Below are 19,338 nucleotides of genomic sequence, written 5' to 3'. Positions count from 1 at the left end.
AAACTGTAAATGTTTCTCTTAGGTAAATGTAGTGCTACAGTGTTTACCTCTGAAGTACAAGTGTACAGTTGTGGGGATGTGTGGGAAATGTTTTAAATGTGCAGAAAGTTATTTTCTAAAGTTAGTGTGCTCCTAATTTTGTTAAGCTAGGAACATATGTGCTCCTTGGGGGAAAAAAGTCAGCATCAAGCCCTATATGTGGATCTATTTTTTGCACTTATGATGGTGAATAATTGTAAACATTACTCTGGTTCATTCTTCCATTCTCCGGTGTTCTGGTATGCATATAGTGTCAGCACTCAGCAGCTTTAGATAGTGGTGGATCATCGCAGGGAAGCACCAGGTAAAAGGAGAGCAAGAGATTTTTAGTCTGCGTTTGCAGTCAAATGTTTGGACACAATTTGTTTTTTTTAAAAACAGACATTCTTGATACAACACTTGCTGTTTGTAAAATATGCAGATAGAAGGTCAAATACAATGGCAATTTGCCATTTAATTGTTATGTTAACTTGTTATGTCAATTTTTCTCTGATTCCCTTGCAAAAAAAACAGCAGACTCCTGACTGTCTAGTATCCAGGTATCTATTTCACACACACTGAATAAAGGGCTTGCACTGAATGTTTGTGTAGTTCAGTGTATCATGCTTTTCCAGTATTTTACCTAAACTACCACTCCACAGAAATAGGCCAAAAAAAGTCACTATATTGATTTCTAGTCATTGATTCATATCATATCGCCCATAGCCCATATTGGTCTTGCATATATATGTGTCATACATGACCAACCATGTATCACACATATCGCATCGTTGTTAAAACATAATGTTGCACCCCTACTGACATTCCATGTAACAATTTGGCCACAATCTATTAATTATTTATTTCCAATCTTAAAATTATAAACTCCTGACTCCTGTATTTATATGTAAATATGCATTTGCACCCAGATTTATTTTATTTTGTACATATTTGTTGTGTGTGAAGCACACTGACACAAGGGGAAAAGGAGCACGCTCCAAACTGCAAATGACAAACTCTTCCAGATGCACGACACAAAAAGCAATGTATGACAAATCTGACCGTCAGCACACAATAATGTCCTTTTTAGATGCTTTTAATCACATCGAGCCGACATTGTATGAAATTGTGCTATATAAATAAAGTTGACTTGACTAAAATAATGTTGCTTGTAAAAAGTGTTTCCTTGAGCCACTTAAGGGCATAGAACACATGATCAGGGTGGTACCACCTCCGCCTCACCTAAAAGCAGGAAAATTTTGATTACCTGAATGACAGGCAGGCTGAATCACTCTACAGAGTTAAAATAAGAAGTGAAACGCTGAATAATATGACTATGGTTCCTTTTGGGATAGGCATGAGTACTCGATTACTTATGTGGACATCAGTGTTCAACGTATAGAGTACTTACCACCACCCCTACTACATTTGAACATAGTTATTGTTTTTTTCTGTCTATTTAGAATGTGTAAAATCTTATTTTAATGTAGAGCTTTGTGCAGGGTATTGCTTGACTCAGCACCTCTTTGCCCCACTGTCCCCTTTCTCCTCTCTCTGCTTATCAATATTACTACTGCTGTGAGAATGTGGCCTCCACACCCGGGAACAGTGCCATGCACACACACGCACACAAAGAAAGGGCTTACTGTTAGCATCACACGACTATTAATAAGTTTAACGATAGAGTAGGGCAGTTTCAGTGTCTGTGAGAGTTTGTTCAGACCGCTAAACTGCTCCGTGTTTGGTGTAAACAGGATGTTAGCTGCTGTTTACTTGTGCCAGGCAGAGGGTGAACTGACTTTGAGGAGAAGGGCTCCCTCAATACTGCCTTTAACCTGTAACTTTACTAGCAATGGCAGAAAGTTTGCTGATTTTTTTCATGTTTACTCTCGATTTATGGTTTAATAAGCTACCTGGAACCTGGTTGTGCAATAAGTGTATTTCAAATCCCCCCCCTTTTTTTACATTACCAGCTAATGTACATTCCTATTCTTACAACAGATTTTTTTTGTTGCAAGACACCGAGTGTTCTAATTTAATGCGAGTACTCGGGGAGTTTCTTAATCACACATCCCTTACATCAACCAAGTTTTGAGAAAAAAGCTAGACTGGATTTCATGTTTTTCGCCAGCAGGGTGCAGCCATCTTTCAACAAGCTAGCTGGTGACCTCATGTCAGAATAAATCAGCCATCAAGGGACTAAGCAGGCTTTACAGTACCACATTTTCCAAGCCCATTTCAACAACTCCCACTAGTAAACTCAGACAACAGAGATTAACCATTCTTATGATATTACCAGTCAGCTTTCTTTAAGATGGCAGCACCCTGCTCACAAAAAAAGTTAAATACAATATAGTTTTCTAGCAAATCGAGGTGGATACAAAGTCTGATTACAGTGTCATATCTTGCCTAAGGTAAAAATCAACTGAACCACAGTCATATTGTTAAATGTTTCATCTCTTAACTTGATCAACAGGAATTTCCCTTTGAAACAGAATGCTACAATAGAAAACTAACTGTTGTCACTACCGAGAACTTTGTTTTACTTGATCAAATGATTTGTGCATTACAGACCAACTAGAATTATTCTGGTTAATTCATTTCACATAAGCTTTGCCTATGCCAGTTAATTCAAAACTTAGATGGTAGATATATTACTATATTTAATTTATCCAAAACAGTTTGTAAATTGTTAACAGAAATGCAACACGACACCTGGTCAAGGCACCTCTGTGGGAAACCACTGAAGAACACTCTTTGAAAAGAACAATTATTGAACATCACTGCAATTTTTCTAAACAGAAAGTGCAAAATCTCTATTTCACAACTTCGTATAAAACTCAAAAGCACTAACATGAGCAGCACAGCTGCTTCTAAAAAGGGAAAACACACCCATGTACAAACACAAATATTAAACCCCTGAGTAACCAGCAGGGGATCTATTGTGTTGCCGTAATGCAGGCTCAGTGGGTGTGAACTCGGGCCATGTGCTCTGTTCAACACAAGAGGGATAATCTCAGAAGCTGACCAGGCAGCAAACAAACTGTGGGTGCTGCTCTGAAGTCAGTCACTCTGCGGCTGCTTTATCACGTATGAAAGAGGCCACCAGTGAGCTGAGAACCAGGATATCAAGTCAACTAGAATCTTTTCTCACCATCGAACCAGCTACTTGACAGGCAACAAGAGGGTGAAGATGACAGAAAGAGCGGGCTCAGTGGAAAGACAGTGTGGGCACCAGTGAGTAGGACCCTGTAGGGGGGGAGGAGAGTGGAAAAAAGGGAGTGTGTGTGTGTGTGTGTGTGATTTGAGCGTGTTCCGGTGTGTCAGGTGCATGTGTGGGTGTGACTTCTGGTAACCAGGCAGGGACAGACCTCATCTCATGGGGATGTCGGGGGAGTGACTTAATCAGCGATGAATATGACCAGAAAGGAAAAAAAGCACATGCAAAGCACTCTGTGTCACTCTGACAGGGTCTCAAGCTCAGAGAGCACAGCCTCTCACTCTCTGTACAAAACCATCCTGCCAACCACGTTTAGCTGATACATATGACATAAACTGCTGCTGCTGCTGTTGTTGCTCTGTTGCTGATGATGATGGCACCAATGGGAATGACTTGTGGTCTCAACCGGACTCTGGATGGATTGTAGTAAAAAGCTCAGAGTAGCTGTTTAATGATGAGAACAGGCGCTGATGTCTAATGTTTTACCGCTCAACAAGGACTACAGACTGAACTGCCTCCAAGGTAAACAGCTCTAATTGCCGTCTCTTTGACATTCTGTCTTTCCATACTGTATCTGCCTGTATGTGTGTTTACATGTGATGCATTGATATAAGCTTTACATATCTGATCTAGACAGCAAAATAAGAAGATGGATATAATCCCTCCGTGAATCTTAAAAATGTAAAATGATTATTATCAAAAGATTTGAGGTTTTTGATTCAGAAAAAAACTCAAATTACACTATTAGCAATCAAGCTTTTTTTTTTACATACATGCTGGGTTTCAGTAGTTTTTTCTCCCAATGTCAGTGAGGAAAGGTGTGTGTGTAAGGGGTGGGGGGTGACAATATCACAACAGAGGTTTGGAAAAGTATATATTTTCATGCCAGCTTCCCTGCGGATATCTTCATCTTTGGTCATTAACAGCATGTGAGGAAGCCTCACTGGGATTAAGAATAGTCCTCAGAGACATTGCTCCCCGCTGTGACTTTTTCTCTAATACTCCACAGTCTCTCGTATGCTCAATAAAGACCATTCTGAGTTGACAAGAGATTGATGTCAAGTACTACAAAGATATCGGGAGTTTGGTGTACAAACACTACCCTTACAATGCATCAAACAGTAACTATTATTTTGAAAACTGACCAGCAAAGAATCCAGTCAAACTGGATTTACTGCACAGCTAGTTAATTGTAGAGGCTGGTATTTTCAGGCCTCAGGAAACAATGAGGTGCCCTGAGAATATCAGTCTGAAACCTTTCCTCACATCTCACAAAAATGTTGTTTACTTATTACTATGTATTGCACCATGGACATGTCTATCCTGAAGAATACAGTCACCAAAGCTCGTTGTTAGGTGAGTCTCTACAGCATGTTTCAATTAAAACTGCAATTGCTTTTGTTATTGCAAATAACCATTTCTCAGTTGTTTTTCAGTTAAGTTCAGATTAATGTAAAATAATGTAAAATCCATTTAAAAATACAGCCATTCTCAATTACCCCTGTTTTTATCTCAAGATACTCTTATTTTGTCTGTACAATCTCCATGCTAATTTCATAATAATAGGAAACAAAAAGAAAGTGAACTATAACCAGAAATTTTCTATTGTTTGCACGTGACTGATTTTGGACTGATTAAAAATTCTAGGTAATACATTATCTGTTAGCTACTCATTTCAGCAATAGTTTCAATTAATGTTCCTCACAAGAATGAAAATATCAATTGCAAAAAACTTTCATGTCTGTCTTTAAAAGGTTTATTTAAGTATTCTACTTTGTCAGCTCCCTCTTCATTTTGCCAAATGTTGCTGAACAGATTTCTTTTATATGTTTTGATTTGGATTTTGGTTGGGGCGCAAAGTAGAGGAAGAACAACTCTCTACAGTTGAAATGTATTAGTTTGCATGATTTAAAAAAACTGACCTGATAAAGATCAGTTAAAATCCTATATATTTCACAAATGCAAATTTTAAATATGTTTCAGAAATATGAACCAGAGACAATGTATTGCCAGTTATCCGTCCCATCTCAAATAACAGTTATTAATAGGCTGAATTTGGTACACTCAACTACATTTCTTGCTCTAAAAACTGCCTCCATCAATTAGTGCTAACCTACATATATAACCCTATTTATTATCCCACAGGACTCCAAGACCCTACTGCAAATAACCAATGTGGATGTCTTTATTGCAGGAGTTTCATCTGTGGTGGTGCTTTTTGGATGCGGTGAAGCAGGGCTATTATGCTCCAGCTTGAAGGGACAAAATGCAGCTTCCTGTTGTGCCTGGGGATGAGTATTATTATCTGCTCAGTCATTTACTTGAGGACGAACATGCCAACAGAGCCCAAGCCACTGGAGCCTCCAAGTTGCAGGCCGTTCTCTGCACAATGTAAAACTTCGCTGCTTGGCACAGAGGAAGGGGTGGAGTGGAACCGCCATGACTGCCAGGTATGTTTTGACGTATACTGACAAATGTAGGTAAAGATACAAGGGTATATGTTTGAACAGCGTGGTGTTCTTATATCTTTTTTCCGTCCATAGGTGGAAAACTATATTCTGGATAGTCGCATGCAGTGTTCCAATATGATGAGAGACCTACACTTTATCACAAGACCTCTAAGTCGAGAGGAAGAGGACTACCCTTTAGCATTCATTGTTACTGTTCACAAGGAGCTGGAGCTATTTGTGCGCCTGTTGCGGGCCATTTACATGCCACAAAATGTCTACTGCATTCATGTGGATGAAAAGGCTCCATTGGAGTACCAGGCGGCTGTGCTAAAGCTAGTCAGCTGCTTTAAAAATACTTTCCTCTCCAGCCGCAGCGAAACAGTGACATATGCTGGCTTTTCTCGCCTAAAGGCAGATTTGAACTGCATGAAAGATCTGGCAAAATCCAAGGTTGGCTGGAAGAAGGTGATAAATCTGTGTGGGCAGGATTTCCCTATCAAGAGCAACCTGGAATTGGTGCGGTACATGCAGAGCAAAGAGTGGAGGGACAGAAACATGACGCCTGGGATAAAGCAGCCGGCAACTATGAGGCACAGGACACATCTCCAGCACAGCGAGATAACGGGATCACATGTAGCTCTTAAAGGGTTAGGACTAACAAAAGGTCCTCCTCCACACAATCTTCAAGTTTATTTTGGAACAGCCTACTATGCTCTGACAAGGGCTTTTGTAGACTTTGTTATGGAAAACCAAATAGCCCAGGACCTCTTGGAGTGGTCTAAAGACACATTTAGTCCAGACGAGCACTACTGGGTTACCCTCAACCACATCAAAGGTAAATTGCAGTTATCAAATGTATCAGCGTTCTTAAATGGGTACATGGTGGTGGAAAGATCCTGATAAATCTGTCAAATATTAACTAGTGTGATCATGATGTTTGAATCAAAGGGGGAGTGAGATTTAGCAATCAATGCAACAAGGTCAAAAAGCATATTTGATCCTTAGACTTCTTAAAATGGCTCAATCACTCTGCAATTATCACAATAATTCAAGTTTGCGCGAGTGTGGGCTCTAAAGCAATGTGATGGTAGAGAAGAGGACCAGCGTTTAATTGTTTTTTGATGGACAAATTTTGTATGTGGCAAAATAAACAGCATTGCCAATGTACGAACTGTGGAGTCAGAAGTCTTGGATTGGCCTTAAAGTGAGCCACAGTATAACTAAAGCCATCAAACTTGTACTACTGGCACATCAGCAAAAATAAGCATAAAATGTAACAGCATTAAAAGACAGAAAGTGATAAATGCGATATGTGATAAGTGATGTGGTCTAGTATAAAGTCTGGAGCTACTCCATAAGACAATGATTTGGGAAATATGTTAAAGATGACACTGAGAGTACCTGGGGGAATGCTCTGAGTATATGGGTACATTTTGTGTTTCAGAACTGAGAACACTGCTCCAGAATAAAACTCATTTGAATATAAAAAAGAAAACAAACATTTTGTTGGTCCACAAAATCAGGCTCCCATTCACTGTCTGTTGAGCAGCTCCAGACTTAATATCATATAACATCACAAGTTTGAGACTTACTTCTCTAGTTTCAGGCTTTAAGGGAGAGTAGCACATGTTCACAATTATGGTTTGAATTCTCCTTGGGCCATGGAAATAACATAACGGAGTTCTTAATTGTGGTTGTTTTCCCCTTTAACATCATACTGATACTAGATCTATATTAGGCCATGTCCACATAGAGACGGAACTGATCTATTTCTTTTTCGTTTAAAAAAAAGTTTTCCGTAAACACAGAATTGTCTCAAGAAATATGTGGGTACACACAAAACCACTGAAAAAACCCCACTATATATGCCAGGCCTGTAAGGGGTGCTGTAATGCTGCCACTGAAATACAGCAAAAACAGAAAATAAGACATGGAGCATGCGCATAAAACTCATGCCATGTAAACAAACACACAAAGATGAAAAGGCGGAGAATACAAATCAAGCTAGAAAGGAGACATTTCTGTGGACTGACAACGAGATAGAACTTCCGCTTCGGGTCACACTTGACTACAAGACAAACAAACTGCAGGAGAATGCTGACTGGGAGTCCTGCCAGTCCAAATATAGTGATATAATGGACATATTTCAGGTTGCAGTATCCAAGGCACCCGAGAGACAAAGATTTCCTTCAAGACATTATTGCCATAACAAAAGCCCAGGTCACCACCAAGGTAAAATCATCCCAAGCAAATATAGGCAGGCGGTGGACACTGGGCGTCGGAGTGGCCAAGGATGTGTGGTGCTCTTGTTTTTCGATGTGGGTGCTGTCAACTGCTCCAAAACATTGTGGCATGCCATGAGCACAATGGAAGCCCACAACCAGATCCTCAGCCTCGGGCTCAGTAAAAGGCAGCTTGATGTATTTTGGACCCAGGTGGATGGCGATTGCTCTGCATGTCTGCCTAACAATGACGGACACAGTCTGGCGTGACACGGCGAAGGCATTAGTAAGCAGTCTTCTGTAGCCCTCCCTCCTCACTCAGGAAATAAAGCGTTATCACAACTCTTTTGTTTGCCCTTTGATATATGGGCACAGTTCTTCCCTCAGGGCACGACAGAAGCTCTGGACATGCAAAAGATCTCCTGCCATTCATTAACTATGACAACACCATTGACAAAGTTGTCCCACCAACTGCTGGTTCTGCCTGGGCTTACCCAAAACTTTCTCCTGGTTGCCCTTCTGGTTGTTCTCCATGGTGTATCTAGGAACGTGCTGCATATGCTGTTCTCCATGTCCACTTGTTGCTCACAGTGGTAGTAGAGGAGCAGAGGATTTTGCTGTAAAAGCCATATCACGCTCAGAAGCTTCTGCAGCACGAACACAACACTGTAATCCGCCATTATTGTTGTTGTTTGTAGGCGGGGTAAGCACATGCAGGTTAAGGAAGAGTTGGGGCTATGGTGTTATCGGTTCAGGAAAGATGCGTATGGGTTGTAAACATGGAAACGCAAGGGTGGCGTCTTCAGATTTGTTCACGCTGAGACCCGGTTTAAAAAATTAGCATATTCGGGCTCCGAAAATGCCGGCTCCATGAGGACGAAACATCCATACGATAAAAAAACCTTTGCGAATACACCTACACTCGTTTCCGTGTGGACATGGCCTTAGTCAACAACAATTTTGTATCAGAAGGTGTGTTCTCATTTCTAACATTTTGCACACCTTTGGTTACTTTCGAGTTAAGTTTCAGGATGTCAGATATCTGGTAAACTGAAACAACAATTTTCCTCCACAAAGAAAGTTTGTCCCCAGGTGGTACTAAGAAGGGTGGTTGAAATGTGATGAGGGAAATGTGATGAGGGAAGAGGGCCACAGGGTGGAAGCCTATTCTTAATGTCTAACCTGAACTGAACTCTCATTGACTTGAAGTGCTATCAATATTCATATTGATAATTTTGCAAAGATGTTAGAAATTCTTAAAAATCAATGTTATTGCTCCATTATTTAGGACTGCTAGTGTGAAAATAAGGCTACAATAGATGTTCTTTATGATTTTTTTTTGTATTATCCTAATATAATTTCTATTTGGAACATTATACGTGTGATAAGTAAATACTAGGCCTGTTTATGCCTTCCCAATGAAAATTTTAGGGAAGTGGCAGTGCAGTGCTCTTATTTAGAGGTGTGAAGATTAACTAGACGTGACTGAGGTGAAAAAAAACTTTCTTGGATAAGCTGCACAAAGATGCCATTTGATGCTCTCAAGGAAGCGTTTTCAAACAGGTTTCAGTTTTACACGAGAAAAGGCTTAAAGGATGAGACTTAACTGGCAGACAAATTCACCTCCCCACCTCTGATAAAGAGCTGCACATAGCCGCTTCCGTAAGCTTTTCCATGGAAAGCATCCGGGGCTGTCTACCACGCAGAGGACATGACAGCCCATAAGTTACTCCTTATAATTCAATTAGGTCACATAATTAGAACTAATTTTGTCTGGTTATGTGTTTGAAGAAGCTCCAAACAGTCACATAGATGGAGGTTGGGAAGGAGCCATCCGGGCAATCAAATGGAGGGATCAAGAAGGAAAGGCACATAATGGCTGCAAAGGTACAGTACGAAAGTGCATGTGTAATAATGAGCTAACGTTTAATTGATTAATTACTGTTCCACAGGGCTTATCTGTCTAAAATTCTACATGTGTTGTTTAACTGTAATGTTTAATTTGTGACACTAAAATGCCATAGCAATACTTAAAATCTGTTATGTAATTTACAAACAAATGTTCAAATTAGTATTTTTTGGTGGCCAAACTCACTTCTATGTGCTAGGGATAGGCATGAGTACTCGAGTTCTCAATTTGGACATCATATATCTATGCAGCCACAGACAATGTTCAAGGCTTCAGTCAGACACCACATCTTATGTTATGGGAAGGGTGATAAACTGGGGCCAGATACATAAACGATGTGTACGCACAAAAAACATGCAAAAGTCTTTTTCCACGTATAAATCGGTATTTATAAACGAAGAACGTGCTGTGAGAATATGCGCAACTCATGCATTCTTAAGACCAGGTGTACACAAGGTTTAAGCCGAGATAGTAGCTGCAGGTGATATGATAAGGAGCAGATTAACATAGCTTAAGAGACAGATAACTCTGTTTGTGTTATTATTTTTGCAGGCTGCATGGTGTCAAATATCAGTCAAAGGCGCATTATAGAGTCTAATCATTTATGAGATAAATTTCATCATCATTTTTATTCACATTCATCTCACTGTTAGAGATTGTTTCATGTTATCCTGTGAAGCACTCTGTAAAGTCTGTTTGAACATGAGGGCTATGAATGAATCATTTATCACCCTTCTGATGTTTAATAATCAGAGTGATTGAGATTTTACCATGACGATGGTTTGCAGAAATGTGGTGAATTAGCGGAAAGGAGGTTGCAAATATCTAGCTGTGCGTGCTTTGGCATTGAACCTCACCGTTGAGAAGCAGTCTGTGAAATTGTACTTTCTGTATTTCTAATCAACAGGTCAGGAGTGGTGGAGGGACACAGGTATCAATAGGCAAGCACATATTTAAGGACAATTCTACATCAATTTATGTTTAACTTTGGGGGTGGAAATTAGGCTTGTGCGTCCTGTGCCACAAAGATTGAGATTTATAAAACAATCAGGTATAAGCACAGCTTTTTAAATCTGACAAAAAGAACGTGAATGCATATTTTTGCCTTTTTGGGTACACAAAGTTTAAGTCATGGATCTGGACAGAGTTTTATGTATCTGGCCCCAGGCACAAGAGTAATGTTTGGAAGTATTTTGACAAAACAGATGTGTAGTGGAAGATTAACATTCAATTTAGGTATATTAGTTAATCTCTACGGTCTGTGCAGCACAGAAAAGTAGACTAACCTCTACTCACATTTTCGCCTGGGTGTTCATTACTGACCCTACACTTCTGTTAAATTTTTATTTTTTTTTGGCAGGAACTCAATAATAACTCGATATCAAAATTTATTGTGAGTATGCCAGTATGGAACTTACTTAAAATACCCTTTTCTACTGCACACATAAACTAATTATACCAATTGATTACGCGTACTTAACATTAGCTTTATTCTACATCTGCCCTATAACATAAACTCTGTCTGCTCCTAACTCTTTGTATTGTGTTTGGCTTTTGGCTCCAGACAGGATTACAGGACCAATTACATTCTAAGGCAAGGCAAGATTTACTCAACAAAAGATGATAAGAGGACAGATATGAGGATTTATCTGATATGACATACTCTGCAATAGGTTTAGTCTGTGTTCTTTATGACCTTTTACAGATAACAGATTTAAAAAATAAGAAGTAATAGTATGTGATAATAAAAATGTGAGGCAAAACAGACTCAGATTCTATATATGTGATACACAAGTACAAGATGAAAAACTGATGTTGTCTTTCAGGGCATTACATACGAGACATCTGTATCTTTGCAATGGAAGACCTGCCATGGATCGTTGAGAGAAACAGCATGTTTGCCAATAAGTTTGAGAGTAATACCTTTCCTGAGGCTGTTGACTGCCTGGAGCAGTGGCACAGGAACAAGGTGTTGAACCAGGCAACTGTTCCCATAGCGCCATCATGGCTGCTGGCTACACAGAGCAACTCAAGCAGCAGCTATTTCCACAGCACTGCTGGAGCATGAAACTGCTTTTGGTTTCCTCAGCAAAAGTCAGGTTACGTGCAGTTTCGATTACTTGCACTCATTCAGTGGCTGTGAATGTCTCATTTGTGGGCAGAAAAACACTGAATTAAGAGCAGCAGAGGAAGCACTGCCTACTTCCTCTGCTGCATGATTACCGTTCTTACTCATATTTATCTACGTATGAAACTGTGAGATGGCTGTCCTTTATGTAAATCAGAACACAGCGAGGACTAAAATATCTACAGTAAAGCAGCTTAAGTGATGCAGAAGTACAATGAATTCACATTAAATAAAATACACAGGTATATAGGAGACACTATATAAGAGAACTACACAGCACAACGGATTGAATAAATGTCTGAATATGCATTGTTGTTTAATTTAATTAAACATTTAGGCAAATGTTTAACGTAATATTGTTCAGTGTGTAGTCCAGTTACAAAAACACTTGTTGATTAAAAACTACTGTCTGTTTTTCTCTTTTTTATGAATTAGATAGTACCTGGTGTAAATAAACAAATAAAGACAATTATGACAAAAAAAAATCTCCCTTCCTTCCTTTATAAAACAAGACTAGGGCTGGGTAAAAAAAATCGATTCATCGGTGCTCTACAATATGTTTTTTGCAAATTCAGTATTGTTTCATTAAATCCTGAAATCGATTATTTCCATTGTGATGATGCATCGCTCCTGTGGGGGCAGTGTGAGTGCCACTGGAGAGTGACTGACGTTGTTCAGAGGTCCCGCTTGACCCCCAAACACCGGCTGTTGTTTATTCATTAAAAATGGCGACAGTGGTGCGAGGTAGCAGTGTGTTAAAATCAGCGCCGACAACATTAAAAGCCGACGTTTGGATACACAAAGTCGATAGTAGTTACGTCAAGTGTGAGCCTTGTGAGTCAGTGTTAAAACACCGCAACAATAAGACGAACCTACGTAACCTTTGAGCCGACAACACGCAGATGTTTTGCAGCCTGTTGCTAACGCTAAAGCTGTGGATCCAGGTAGATAAATCCTGCATAAATGTTTATTACTTTTTTTAGGTTCGGCTCAGGCAAAAATGTGCACTTTTCTGTACTTTAAATTTATTTTAGTTTTAAATTTATTTAATAAATAAAAATGTAGGCTAATGGTAAAATAAGTTTGGTGTCAGTTTGTTCTAAATCAATACAGATAATGAACACTTTATTGAACACATATCAGAAGGTATTCTAATGAATTATCTGGGTATTTCTGACATCAACACACGTAACTGAATCGAAGCAACTGGATCAATATCGAATCCAAATTTAAACGAATCGTGACCCAAAGAATCGAAATCGAATTTAATTGTGAGGTTCTTGATAATACCCAGCCCTAAACAAGACTATAAAAAAAATCTACCATCATGAACGCGTCTGAACTGATCAGAGCTGCAGGTTCTCATCAGTTTAAACTTGAAATCTCTAACAAATAATCAGGCAAAACACACCACCTCACAGTGTATCCAGACCACTAAAAGCACTGAAAACACAAGGGCCTGTGAAAGTTAGGGCATGCTGCTTCAAGGTACAGGTAGAAGATGAAATGTGAACAACAAGTAGGGCTGGGCGATGTGTAAAATGTTAACAATAAGTTGTATTTTTTCTCAATATAGTAAATAGTAATATAGTAAATGTTCAAGGGAGGTTGGCAATAATGCCCATTAACCAGAAGAAAAAGGAGAGGTAACGTTTGTACTCGTAGAAGGAGAGGAAGATGAGTCAATAAACATAATTTTTGTCTGAATCAGATCAGGTTGACTTTCTTCTGGAAGAAATGAGCCCACGTTACTTCACACATTTCGTCTTTTGCCTCTTTGTTCTTTTACATTGTCAGCTAACGCCCTTGTAAAATGTTTTAACCTACTTTACAAAGAGTTTCACATGCTACTGACCAGAATTCTTTGTCTATGTATTGTTTAATTTAATTACATTATTTTGATTATAATTGTACTGAATCTACCTTTCATTTGTAAAATGTACTGATTTTCTGCAAATGTTTTCAAGTTCTGACAATAAATAATAGTTTAAACCACAATGAAAAAGCGCAAAATTCAGCCTTTAAACTTGAAATAAATAATGATTTTTTCAGAGTGATAATCATCAATATTGACTGATTCCAAAATATGATCTAGGCTCTGAAACCTCACAAACTATTCAGGCTTAACACTCCTAACACTGTCCAGCGATTTACAATTATATGTCATTTCATGCTATATTACAAGACTTGGATAGATGATGGAATTTTTACATCACTTGTGCAACAAAAAAAAACAACATGTTTACTGTGTAAGTTCAACTTAATCACAGCTGATTTCAGCTTATTTTGTTTTTGTCTTTTGCTTGAAAATGTTAAGTCCTATAACTACATTCTGACATATTCATCAAATTTGCCAAGAACAGTCTGCACTATACCAGGCAAATGTGAGATTAGCTAAGGAGCATGCAAAGTCCTCCTAAATGTCAGTGGCTATAAATACAGAAAAACTGTGTTGCCTAATAAGTCCATCCAAGTAAAAATCTCTGCAGACAGCCAGTTTCCCACAAGAAGCAATGTTACATTTCTTATAGTTTCAGGTCCTATTTTTGACAAAGTCAAACAACTGATCTGTGCCAAAATGCTTCCACCTCCACAGAAACAACAACAGTGAATGGATATAATCTGTGGTCGGCTACGTGTTTATAGCCGGCACATGAGAAATTTTGACCACAGCTTAAAACAGGTCAGGACCCCAAATTGTTCAACGGCATGCTACTGATTTCCATGTGGCTCCATTTGACTCATTGTCAGAAATGACTCAAAAATAGATGAAAAAGTTGATGAAAAGGAGGAAAATGTTAACCCTAAACATGCATTTACAACTTCATGTGAGTGATGTCCTCATGTTAGCTGACCAAAGCTTATGCCATACCAAAACTACTAAAACAAAAAGGGAACTGTGGAAGAAAACATAAAACTGATCATTTGCCAAATGTGGAAGACAGTCACACATAAGAACAGGGGCAAATTGGAGTAGGCTGTATGATTCCCATTGCACTACAAAGGGATTTATAGCAGGTACAGTATGTGCAGACGAGCGGCTCTATTGATTTAAACCATTTCTACTCTGCCCTCTCTAGCATAACTGACCAAATAAAAAAAGGAAATAATTTATCACTGTTACTTGTAATACATTTCTTAATGCTGTGGCTATTGATGTTGTTTTGCTGATTCCAACAAATATAGAGTAAATATTTGGAAGCAATAAGTCTTTGAAAATGTTGCTGTTTTTTTTTTTTTAATTATTATTCCTTTCTTTTACTCTGACAATGCATTACCCAATTGGGTATCATTTTGGATTATCTTTTAAATCTATAAACACAAACTGATAAGATATTCACCCATCTCTTTGTATCATAAGCCTGTGAGACATTTACAAAATTATATATTTCAGACAGGTCAATCACCCATTAATCACCCCAAAAGCACACAGGAAGACTTTTTAGCAAATATCTGCTGCAGTGGTCAGACTGTCTCCTCAGGTATACCTTTACTGATTAATTCTGTTCCTTTATTTTATTTATTTCATTGTATTTATTTATTTTGTTTTCAAATTGAAGTATTTCTAGTCATCTAAATGACTTCACTTGTGTTAATAAAACCGTTTTGGGACAATGTAAACAATACACTATGTTTTATTTGAGTTTTAGTTTGAGATTCTGCAGAGCTGATACAATTTATTCAACATCACATTACCTTTTGCAGTTTTAACACACATTTTTTGACATCTAAGCAACAGATTGTGCATCTGCAATCATGCCTGTGCCAGACTGCCTGTGGGTTATCTACATTGATAACTGCTTATTTACCCAACATTAGCAGTGAGAGGCAGAATCACTGCCGAACATTGCATGGCCAACGATAGGGAGGTAAGGAGAGGGTTAGGGCAAGGACAGATTAGAAATCTATCAATAAAATGAGGTAAATAAAGCAAAGTGGGCAAACAATCAGTCCATCAAAGAAAGTTGTAACAGAGTGACTGGGAAAATATGGCTCACCTTATGGCAGATTTCTGTCTTGACCTCTTTCAGGGCCCTGTCAGAAAAGACACAGCCGCAGGTCTGCAGGTAACAGAACCTGAAAATGGACACATAGCAGCATTAAAATATTTTTAAAAAATAAAGAAACTTTTAGCACATTTCCTGAAGAAAGTGAGCTGTCGATACAAGTATGTGAGGTGCATTTATCCAACACTGTTTGATCAAAGGTTTATATGAAGTTTAATATCTGTGATGAGAACAGCTGAGTTCTGTCAAATATTTTAGCTACGTGTATCAACTACTAGCACAATGTGATTAGCACTGAACTCGCCAAAAATCTGATATGTTTTGAAAGTCTTGCCTGATGAGTAGATGATTTCTACACTTCAATAAACTGGATGCACAAAGTTGGTCTTTACATCAAATGGAGAAGCTTTCTGGTGATACTTCATGCATTATACTAAACATAAGAAAACACCACCCTCTTTCTAATTGCTAGGTTTTGGACCCTTTACTTGTTGTTTTTTACCTGTGCTTGCCATTCATCTCCAACCCGACAACAGGGCAAATGAACATGCCGCAGTGGATGTCCTCATATCTGTCTCCTTTAGTATTCCTCCTCTCTCCCTCCCACTCAGGGTTATCAGTCAAGTTCAGTTCTTTTATATCCTGCAGAAGGTGTAGATGGAGGTACATGCATAAAAAAATAAAATAATGTAAAACCAATACAAATACACAGAAGTGATACCCCTAGCATAAACATACAATTAAAATCTGGCACTCTTACATAAAACAGAACAGCACTGGAAATATGTGTGTGTTTTAACAAGTGGTGTAAAGTAAGAATATCTTGTTACAGCGCTTTAGTATTTTTTGAGAGTATCTTTACTATACTTGAGTTGTTATACTTCTGTACACTCTTACCTTTATTCTAGCACATTACCTATATAAAATATATACTTTTACTCCAGTACATTTTCCCTAAGGATTTTCATTACTTTGTTACTTAAAAAAAAGGAAAAAAATTGGTAAGGTGTGCAAATCTGTGGTCTTAGTTTGCAAGTTAGATCATTGGTTAATCAGGTATGAGAAAGTACTGCGGAGACAAGTGCTGTCAAAGCCACAGTTAAGTTCAATTTCCAGTAAAGCCCAGGATGCACGTCAGATTAGATGCTATATGCTCAAGATTACAATCCACAAAGAAACTGACTTCATGATGCAAGCAACAAATGGCATCCCACAGCAGAGAGGGTAAGTAAAAATTCAAGGAGATAAAGATTTGTAACATGCAACTGCACAGTGGCTGCTCTACTCCTGAGTGCCAGACCAGGAGGTTAATGGTTTTCTTTAAATCCTTTAAGTTTTAAGAAAGATCTTGCTTTTCTTCAAGTGTGAAGTAGGCACCATTTTAAAGGTAGTGTATCATAAAGAAATCATCATCATAAGTCTCACAGTTTTTTTAATACCAGCATCTACTTGTACATTTACTTTCAACACTTCAGCACACTTAATCTCATGAAGATATGCTTAAGTACAGTTAAATAACAGATGCTTTATGACTTTTACTTCAGTAATATTCTAAAAGGTGACTTTAACTTCTACCAGTGTCTTTTTCTGGCAAGATATCAGCGATTTCCCTAAAGTGGGGCTTTAGGCACTTCATCCATCCCAGGTTTTAACATGAGAAGAAAATGTCGGTGCAACATACCTTAATCCCACGGATGTGAGCTACAGCTTCAGCATTGGGTCTCTCAGCAGTCTTATCCAGAAGGTATTCAATGATGGCATCTTTGTTATAAAGCCTGAAACATAACATGGATACAGTGTGCATACTGTGACATATCAAAAATCGATGGCTGATTGGGTGCCATGAAAAGCTCATTAGTCTGCAAGTTACTGTAAGTTTTTTTTAAATAAATCTGAAATACACATACAATATCGATTAAGTGTCACATCAAAGAGTGCTCTCCATAATTGTAACTGGGTAGCTTATTTTACCTAAATAATGGTGACTAGAACAGAAAGCCAACTCTTACCTTCCCAGATCACAGGAAACAATGGGCCGTCTGAGTTTCTCCTGGCTCAAGGCACAGTATTTCCATTTGGCAGCTAACTCTGCATTTTTATCAACCTGGACACATGTACGGGTATATAAGAGCACACAACACACACATAATAGTAACGTTAGTACGTGTTTTATTTTTCAACTTTACAAAATTTAAACACACCAGCATTTTCATAGATACAGCTCACATGTAACAGAAAGCAAGCAACATTTGCAATTATGTTTCCGAGTCAATGGACCCATATTTTCGTAAACATGTTGGCCACATTATCACTATGAAACGTAACCTATCCTCTCAATTTGTGTTAATACAACTCATTCTCATATCTCATTGACCCGTTAGTAAACTGGCGCTTCGTCTTCAATATGTGGCGATTTAACAAACAGCATGTTCTTCTTGAGAAGCTAACTTTGATTGGCAAGCTAACTGTGGGGTATTTAACCAACGTAACCACGGGTACATGTCACCTCACAATACAAAGCCGGCGAGTGACTGATATATATTGTAAGTAAAGCTATATAAAAATACTTTGTCACATTGTCAAACACATTGTCACTTAAAACGAATATCTTTCAAACAATTCGCCGCTAGCTAGCATTAGCCTGTTAGCCTAACAGCAAACAACTGACAGCTTTTTCCAGTATCGGTTTTAAAAATTTGAAAAAGAAGGAAAAAAATAAGCGTAACAGACCTTTTCGACTTTTTTGGGTCCTTTCACCAACTCGTGTCTCTTAGGAATCGTGCCACCGTCACATCCCATCTTGAAAGCTGACTTGTAAAGTTTATTCACCAGTTAGCTTGCAATGGAGAAAGCTACTACAGGCCGGAAGTCTCCAGGTTGTAAATAAACAACGAGAGATCTGCAAAGCTCGCGGGAAGTGAGAACCGTTTGACGTCGCCCTCTAGTGGCTGAATGAACAAACAAAACATTTTAGGTTTACACCCCTTTTTCAGTATTTTCTTGATTGAATTTAATTCAGTGCTTTCCTCTCTCACTCTCATAAAGAACAAAATAAAACCCACATTTTTGGATTATTACAAAAACTTTGGTGAAACCCCTGATATAATGTGAATATGTATTATTTTTATTTTTTGTCCTGTCCTTTTTTTTTGTATTTTTTAAATAATATTTAAAATATTTTTATCGGTTTATGTATTGATATGATGTTTATTTATTATCTTCTGTGTAAAGTGTCTTTTTTTAGTGCTCACATGTATGTTTGTGTTCTTGTTTGTCTGACTTATTTTGTACATATCTTTTGTTAAATAAAGCTGGGTAAAAAAAAAACCCCTTCAAACTCTTCTTGAGGTGTATTTTGTAGCGGCAGCCACAGTGTGGAAGCAT

At 38.3% G+C, this 19,338-nt stretch overlaps 2 protein-coding genes across 3 annotated transcripts in view; one reads left to right on the top strand and one right to left on the bottom strand.

The window, feature by feature from the left end:
* rtf2 (replication termination factor 2) overlaps positions 1-18,817 on the bottom strand; it is a 29,925-nt gene extending 11,108 nt beyond the window's left edge. Inside the window, exons 1-5 of the mRNA XM_042505291.1 lie at positions 18,685-18,817; positions 17,964-18,058; positions 17,636-17,729; positions 16,457-16,596; positions 15,946-16,024 (exon numbers count right to left, since the gene is read on the bottom strand). Coding sequence (XP_042361225.1) covers positions 15,946-16,024; positions 16,457-16,596; positions 17,636-17,729; positions 17,964-18,058; positions 18,685-18,753 — 477 coding nt within the window. The 5' untranslated portion in view covers positions 18,754-18,817. The remainder of the gene's footprint in view (positions 1-15,945; positions 16,025-16,456; positions 16,597-17,635; positions 17,730-17,963; positions 18,059-18,684) is intronic.
* Positions 3,296-12,886, top strand: gcnt7 (glucosaminyl (N-acetyl) transferase family member 7). Of its 2 annotated transcripts, XM_042505278.1 has the most exons (6): positions 3,742-3,760; positions 4,568-4,594; positions 5,433-5,688; positions 5,782-6,523; positions 9,702-9,797; positions 11,646-12,886. In XM_042505278.1, exons 3-6 carry the CDS (start codon positions 5,482-5,484, stop codon positions 11,885-11,887), a joined length of 1,287 nt encoding a protein of 428 aa, XP_042361212.1. In that variant the 5' UTR covers positions 3,742-3,760; positions 4,568-4,594; positions 5,433-5,481; the 3' UTR covers positions 11,888-12,886. The 2 variants fall into 2 exon arrangements, with proteins under 2 accessions (XP_042361202.1, XP_042361212.1); XM_042505268.1 differs by lacking the exon at positions 4,568-4,594 and having other exon boundaries at positions 3,296-3,760.
* Positions 18,818-19,338: the final 521 nt, after the last annotated feature.

The sequence above is a fragment of the Plectropomus leopardus genome, chromosome 2 (assembly GCF_008729295.1).
Source record: "Plectropomus leopardus isolate mb chromosome 2, YSFRI_Pleo_2.0, whole genome shotgun sequence".
Classification (NCBI taxonomy): domain Eukaryota; kingdom Metazoa; phylum Chordata; class Actinopteri; order Perciformes; family Serranidae; genus Plectropomus; species Plectropomus leopardus.
The sequence above is the reverse complement of the archived record's forward strand: the minus strand, read 5'-3'. Positions and strand labels throughout refer to the sequence as shown.

Coding starts and splice junctions, on each gene's coding strand:
- gcnt7 (XM_042505268.1), top strand. CDS start 5,482: ATGCTCCAGCTTGAAGGGACAAAATGCAGCTTCCTGTTGTGCCTGGGG. Junction 5,689..5,781: donor GGAACCGCCATGACTGCCAG/GTATGTTTTGAC, acceptor TTCCGTCCATAG/GTGGAAAACTATATTCTGGA. Junction 9,798..11,645: donor GGCACATAATGGCTGCAAAG/GTACAGTACGAA, acceptor GTTGTCTTTCAG/GGCATTACATACGAGACATC.